This window comes from Galeopterus variegatus, unplaced genomic scaffold, assembly GCF_000696425.1.
Source record: "Galeopterus variegatus unplaced genomic scaffold, G_variegatus-3.0.2 Scaffold256, whole genome shotgun sequence".
Taxonomy (NCBI): Eukaryota; Metazoa; Chordata; class Mammalia; order Dermoptera; family Cynocephalidae; genus Galeopterus; species Galeopterus variegatus.
The window spans coordinates 370,037-377,708 of NW_007726367.1; the positions used below are offsets into that span (position 1 = coordinate 370,037).

A 7,672-nucleotide genomic window follows, 5' to 3' on the forward strand; every position below is an offset into this window, starting at 1 on the left:
AGGGACATCATCTGGTCTAACCCTCCCCAGCAGCAGCCCTGCTGGACTGTGTCTGGGCTTGGCTTGCACACCTCCAAGGGACCAGGGACTCACTACCTCATTTAGGGCAGCAGCTCTCAACTTTGGAAATTTGGGCCATTCTTCCTTGGACCAAGCCTAAATCTGTCCCTGACAGTTCTTTTTTTTTAAAGTTGACTGGTAAGGGGATCTTAACCCTTGGCTTGGTGTTCTCAGCACCACGCTCTCCTAAGTGAGCTAACCGGCCATCTCTATATAGGATCCGAACCCGTGGCCTTGGTGTTATCAGCACCACACTCTCCTGAGTGAGCCACAGGCTGGCCCTTGTCCCTGACAGTTCTAACAACAGGATTGCTGTCGAACAGGAAGGGGCTGAGCATTTTGGGTCTCCTTCCCTCCCTCTTTCTGTCCAGCATCCACTGAATACCTAATATCTGGGCCTGTCCTGAGGGCCCAGGTAAGAGCCAAATGAACCTCATGCCCTGCTCTGGGTGAACTTCCAGGGAAGCTGGTGGGATGGGGTTGGGAGAAATGCGTTGGCTTTTTAACTCCCACTGGACAGAAGTGATGGGTTTTGAAGTATGTATAGTAGTTCACCAGCTATTTACTTCTCAACCTGCATGTTCAGGCTCTGAAATGACCACCCTCCAGGGCCAATATGAATGCATGGACTGAGTTCTTTGCTCAGTTTGAGGGCACAGAATCTTCTGCTAAACAAATGCTCTCCAAGCTTCCAGGGAGGACCACTGTAATGGCTGCTGGAGGTGTCCCTGCCTCGCGTGCCCTCCCTGAAACCTATCCCTCTCGCACAGCAGCCAGGGGGACCTATAAAAACTCCCTGTCATCTCCTGCCTAAAACCCTCTGGTGGCTTCTCGCCCCCCATATAATAAAACGTGGACCTGCTACCTCCCACCTTCTTGTCTCCCTCTGCCTCCCCCAGCTCCTCCCTATTTCTCAGACTCACTGGCTCTTCCCCATTCCCGGCCTTTGCACCTGCAGCGCCCTCTGCCTGGAAGGCCTTTCCCCAGCTCACTGGCTGCCTCCTCATCCCGCAAGCCCTGACCTGACCACCTTGCTGAAATAGGCTTGACCACCTTGCTGAAATAGGCCTCCCTGTGTCACTTGTTCTCTACCCTGAGGTCCAGTTCCCTGTTCTTTACAGCACTCTGGTTTCAAAAGCATCCTGTTTGTTGTTTTGTGTTTATCATCTGTCGCCCCCAGCCACTGCCCCGCCATGGTACGTCAGCTCCAAGACATCTGGGGCCTTGCCAGCCTTGAGTCCTGCTGACTCTCTAGTGCCTACAACAATGTCAGGCATGAACTTGACACGTGTTTCGAACGAATGAATGAATGAAAGAATCACAGACAAAAGAATGAAAGGCACCTGTCCTTTGTTCTGAACTGCATATGAACTAATAGGGACCCATGGATTTTGGGGTTGGTCAGCTCAAGTTTGAATCTCAGGTCCACCATTCACTGGCTGTGTGACCTTGGGCAAGTCGCTTAACTTCTTTGAACCTTAATGTTCTCATCTGGAAAATGGGAGTAATAATCATGAGGGTTGGAAGTGATTATTTATGCAAAGCACATAGCAGGTGCATGACTGTACTTGAAAAATCATGTGGGAGACAGGTCATCCCAGGGTCACATAACCACAGCCAGGGCTGTGTGGAAAAGAGAATGTGACTTTTGGAGGTGGACAGAGCAGTCCCACAGCCTCCTGACTATGTGCAGGGCAAGTCCTGTGAGCCTCAGGTGGGCATCTGTAGGTCATCCCAGGGTCACATAACCACAGCCAGGGCTGTGTGGAAAAGAGAATGTGACTTTTGAAAGTGGACAGAGCAGTCCCACAGCCTCCTGACTATGTGCAGGGCAAGTCCTGTGAGCCTCAGGTGGGCATCTGTAAAGGTGGGCACAGTAGTTCCCAGTGCACAGAGCCTTTCTCATGGTGACATCGCTGAGAGAGCCCCTAGAAAGTGGCAGCTATTCCTTTCATTGCTAAACTACCTGCTGGGCACACAGTCGTCCAACTCAGTCTGTGGTCCCCTGCAGTCCTGACCTACCACAGCTCCCCCAGGCACCCTGAGTAGTGTCCCTGGGCTGGCAAACCCCAGCCACTTACCAGGTAAGTGTGAATGTGCTGGGATGGAGGGTCCACATCTCCAGGATGCAGGTGATTGTCTGGAGGTAGTCGGTGTAGCAGACGAGATCTGGGCAGCCCCAGCCTGGAGGGTCAGGGGAGAGAGGCCCTGCTGGGGGAGGGGTGGCTGGCCAGGGGCTGCAGGGCTCCCCGCTCAACCCCTCAAGGGCTGAAGGATAAGTGTGGGCAGGGGTCCCAGGGCTGGGATGAATATGGGGACCCAGGGACTGCTGAGGTATAGGCCTGGGGCACCAGGGTCCTCGCCACTTGGGAATTCCCTGTTTGAGCCCCAAAGCCTCAAGGCTGGCCATGGAGACAAGACACTCCTTGTGTGAAATATAATAGACTATGCTGGTGCCTACCTCAGCACCCTCTCCCATCCCCGTGTCCGGCCACCAGGGCAGTGTCCCTCCGGGCCAGTCTCCCCAGACAGGGTGACTGAGCCAGCACAAACCCGCACCTCCCACAAGAGGGCAGGACCTCATGAAGCCAGTGAATGCTGGAAATGCCTAAAGCCCTGAAAAGGAGGCGCCCTTGGCTTTTCAGCAGTTGATCTCCCAGGACACAGACCCTCTGTGATACCGGACTTGAACTTGAGAAAACTGAAAAGCCCTTGAATACTTTTGAAAAAAGTCTGTATTATCCCATTGCCCAAAATGACACCACCACCATCAAGAAGTTACCGATGCATTCATTGCCCTGTCAGGCAATTTTGTTGGAAGAAATTAATTGCTTCACTCTGTTCTAAAATATAGGTGCAACCGTCTTGTATATTTTGTTAAATGTGTGACAAAATAAACTTACTAATTTCTAGTTTTGTTTCACTTGTTTCCCCCACTACTTACTAGAACCTAGTTCCCCTTTTTCGCTGGCTTTTTCCTATTTTTCCCTGACTAATGAAGACCCATGGGTAGGTGGGAGGTTCCTTTCCTGGGTCTCACTCTAGATCAGAACTGATATTTGGAGCCAAGAACACAGTTGCTGGAAATGTTCTTGAGTTCACTCCCACACCCACTGTACAGATGAGAAAACTGAGGCTCTGAGTGCAGACCACGCCTCTTGTCTCTCCTGCTCTGGGCTGCTGACACTGCCCCAGAGAAGGCAAAACCTAGTCTGGGCTGGCTGTTCACATCCACACACATGGCAGACACTGCTAATCAATCGCAGCACTCTCTCCCCTGCATGTGGCCTCAGAATCTCAACACAGCTCTCCAGGCAGCCACTACCAAGGGGTCTGAGTCACGGAAATGAATCTTGGGAGGAGAGGGGTATTTCACCGGGGAGGCACACGGGACCTGTCAGTGGGGCACAGAGGCTAGTTCAAGCACTTTGTGGAGAAAAGAGGACTGATTTGGGTAGAACCCAACTCCAGGGCTGCAGGAGTCTCCTAGTGGCTGTGTCTTCTCTGGGTTTATATCCTGGTTCTCTCTCAGGGCTCCAGTAACTTGGAGTGGGGCTGCCATTCCTAGCTAGGCTCAAGGCTTCCAAAGGACAGAGTTTGTTCCCAAACTTGGGAAAAAACACTGGAGACGCAACAGTAAGTAAAACAGAACTGGCATGGAGGTAGCGCCAGGGACAAGAGAGAGCAAAAGAGCCAGTGAGTACCTGACTACTGGGCAGAGAACCCAGGGCCATCCCGTGCCCAGGGCTATTAAGGTATGCAGGAAGCAATGAGAGGCACAAAAGTGACGGTGCCTTCCCTTGCTCTGTGACCTATTTGTGAGATGGTGATACTGGTGGCCTAACTTGGGGACTGTTGAGGTGTTTGGCAGAGATCACGCCTTTGCAGCCCACGCTGCCTGCACATGGCAGTCACTCAGTAAATAGCAGCAAAGCATGGTGGTGAAGATCATGCTATGGTTTGAATGGATGTGCCCCCGAAATTCATATATTGGCACTTAATTGCCAATGTGATCGTATTAAGAGGTGTGGCCTTTAGGAGGTGACTAAGCTCCCCTCATGGGTGGGACTAGCACCCTTAAAAAAGTGCTGGAGGGAACCAGCATTCATCCCCTTTTGTCCTTCTGTCCCTTCCACTGGGTGAGGACTCAGAGTTCAAGGCATCTCTTGGAAGCAGAGACCAGGCCCTCACCAGACACCAAATTTGCTGGCACCTTGATCTTGGGCTTCCCAGCCTCTGGAATTGTGAGAAATAAATTTCTACTATTTGTAAGTTACCCAGTCTCAGGTATTTTGCTACAGCAGCACAAACAGGCTAAGACCATGAGAGTTAGGAACAGATCCTAGCTCTGCCACCGCTCAGCACTGTGGCTGTGGTTCTGTCCCTTATCCTCTTTAAGCCTCAGTTTCCTCAACTGAAAACTAGGCATCATTGCAACACGGGGCTGTCGGGAGAATGGAACGAGATGGTGCTCTGGGCTCAGGTATACAGCAAGGGCATGTTGTTTGCTCCTATGGGGGATGGAGCCATGGCGGGTGACCCAAAGGCTTTTTAGAGCCAGGACGAGCGTGCTCGCCACACAGAAAGGGAAAATAAAAGGCTGACATCTGTTTCCTGAAGGAGCTATTTGAAGTGCTGGGTCTTTTGGTAAAAACCAGAGAAAAATGCCATGAGTCAGCAGATCAGTAGCTGAGTTCCTCCCTGCACCAGGCCAGCCTCCGTGCAAGGCCACATGCTGCGTCCCAGCAGGCCCCTCCTCCAGGAAGGCCTCCCAGATCTCTTAGCCTTGGGCAGCGCCCCCTCGGTCAGACCCCTGGCCTTCCCAGCTCTGGTCACATCTCTCCCTCTGATGCACCACCTTCTGGTCCTCCAGGGGCTGTCTTCCCAGTTGTGGCTCCTTTTGTTTCTCTCTGTCTCCCCTTCCCTCAACCTCGGGGAGCACCAGTGCCCACTGAGGATCCAGTGACTTTTGAAAAACATCTCTAAGGGGAGTCATTACATAAGGCAAAACTGAGGTTAGATCAAAGACAGGACTTCCTCACTCTGAGGCTTGGGGGCCAGCCCAGGCAGAGAGCAGTGGAAATGAAGAATAAAGTCCCTCGTCCTGCCCAGTGAGACGTGAAGACCCAAGGCTGTGAGCTGTGCCATAGAGACTCAAGCGTACCACTTCTGGCTAACAGAGCTCTTCGGTTGGCTGGGTTCTGGCTACTCAATCTGAATCAGCCTCAGTGGAAGAGATGCCATAGATCCTGGGTCTGTGGCCTCTAGCCATGTCCTGGAGTGAGACTCAAGCGTACCACTTCTGGCTAACAGAGCTCTTCGGTTGGCTGGGTTCTGGCTACTCGATCTGAATCAGCCTCAGTGGAAGAGATGCCATAGATCCTGGGTCTGTGGCCTCTAGCCATGTCCTGGAGTCCACAAGGTGAGCCCGGCCCCTGCTTAGCTTTGTCAGGGGGAGACAGGGCCCCCTCCCCACCTGCAGACCATGGGGCTACTACTTACCACCCTGGAGCATCAGCAGGAGCAGGGGCGCGACCCAGCACAGCATGCTGACTCGGAGCCTGCAAGAGACGCACCGCGGGGGTGAGTCTGGCCCAGGGGCCAGGGGTCTGAGTGGCCCCCCTCTCATCCCCTTCCTCCCCTTCAATTCTTGTATCTGTCTCAAAAAAACGAGGGTCTGAGGGCCCCGTGGATGACCCCAGGGATTCCTGCCTCGGCTGATTCACCCTGTGGGTCCCTCCCCACGTCTACCCCACTTCTTCTTGTCCCCTTAACACAGTCACAAATAAGGGGTGAAGCTAGAGAGGGAGAGACTGCTGCTCGCTTGTGTTTGCTAAGCCTATTGATGTAGAGTTGTGTGTGAAATCAAACGTACACACTTATCCACCTAAAAAAGAAAGAGAGAGGGAAGGAAGGAAGAACTGGTTTGGAAAGTGTTGTCCGCCAAGCAGCAATCTTGAGTCCTCCTTCCCAGGAAACACCCATGGTGACATTAGCCCATTAAATAAGCTTCTTACTGAATAACAAATCCAAGATTAGCCCACAAAGAAGACCCCTACTGAATACTTAGGGTAAGGTTAGACCAATAATGTGGCTTCTTACTCCATCATATAGCTCAGGTTAGCCCACTGTGGAGCACAGAGTGACCTCCAGGCTGGCAATGCCAGGCTCCAACTGGCAGTTTCCCCATTGTACCTGCCAGCTCTGTGTTTGCTTGGGGAGGTGCCATCCAGAGGCCAGTGGGTCCACCTGCCCAGGCTCCCACCCAGAGTGGCTCCCCCCAGAGAGGGATGTAGATGGGACTGGAGCCTAAAAGGATGAGACATGCAGTGACCAAGTCACATGCCTGGCTTTTTCCAGACACCATCGCTGACCCCCTAATGGGAAGACCCTCTCTCTACTGGAGTTCTCTAAATCCTACTCTGGCCTTATTGCTCTGTCTGACCCCCCCCCCCCCAAAGTACCAAAGAAGCAGCAGTGAAGGGCACAGGCTGTGGGGCCAGAGAGGCTCACATTACCAGCTGTGCAGCTCCGGGCCAGTCCCTTGACCTCTCTGAGCCTTGCAAAGTGGAGATAGCAAAGCCTGCTTCCAGGGTTCTTGTGAGAATTCAAGGAAGTGATTTGCAGAAAGCCCTAAGCATGGTCCCTGAGACATAAACACTCAATAAACAACCATGATTGATATAGAATTTAGAGCATTGGAAACGGAAGGATCCCAGAATGATCTAGCCAAGAAGTTCCAAAATTTCTCACTTTCAAAATTCTGGCCATATTGGCACATTGTCTATACTATTACTTACTTGATGTATTTTTTAATGAATAAACTCACTTAAGAATTTAACTCCAACCTTATCCTAAGCAATAACATCCACAATTGTGTGTTTTTTTTCCTAACATACTATAAAATGAGCGACATCACTATTAAAATAAAATAATGTTGGGGCAGATACCATTTAAACCTGCTTTAAGGAACACTGATCTCATGTGGCCCCAAGCCCTGCAGGAGTCTTGTTATCACACTTGGAAGATGTCACCTCTGATCACAGGGTGTTAACTTACGTCTGCTCCCTCACTGTGCCCACATCTATGATCCCAGCCCCAGCCCAAGACCTGGCATAGCTCTGTCCAGGTCACTCCCCGATGGCTCCATCTCGACCACATGAGAAAGTACAAACTCTTTGGACCAGATTCAAGATTCCACATCCCTCCAAATTCCTTAGCTCTGCAAAAATCTCAGACCCCTAGGGATGTAGAGGGGGCACCTGCTGCTTCTGCCTGCCTGGTGTCTCTTCCCCCTGCTTAGGAAGAGCTCCTCAAACTGGAGCTCCCTCTAGGTGGTTTGGTGGAGCTGACTCCACCCCCTGCTCCACTGAATGGGCACCTGACCCGGGCTTGGCCAATCAAAGCACCCCATCTACCTCACCACAGTGATTGGATCAGGGATGGACAGCAGCCCAGGCAAGGCCAATGAGATCAGTCTGGGATCTTTTTCTAGAATTCTAGCAAAGAGGTACTTTTTTGATATCTGCTGGAAGGTTGTAGCCACTTTTGTCATCTCTTAGAGAGAGCATGCCTGAAAATGATGTCAATACTGAGCAACACAGATCCAGAG

The 7,672-nt window shown here is 51.8% G+C and overlaps 1 protein-coding gene across 1 annotated transcript in view; it reads right to left on the reverse strand.

Annotated features, from left to right (window-relative positions):
• IL21R (interleukin 21 receptor) overlaps positions 1 to 7,210 on the reverse strand; it is a 17,557-nt gene extending 10,347 nt beyond the window's left edge. The window contains exons 1-4 of the mRNA XM_008566624.1: positions 7,171 to 7,210; positions 5,637 to 5,669; positions 5,563 to 5,601; positions 2,142 to 2,244 (exon numbers count right to left, since the gene is read on the reverse strand). Coding sequence (XP_008564846.1) covers positions 2,142 to 2,244; positions 5,563 to 5,601; positions 5,637 to 5,669; positions 7,171 to 7,210 — 215 coding nt within the window. The remainder of the gene's footprint in view (positions 1 to 2,141; positions 2,245 to 5,562; positions 5,602 to 5,636; positions 5,670 to 7,170) is intronic.
• Between the last annotated feature and the right edge of the window lie 462 nt (positions 7,211 to 7,672).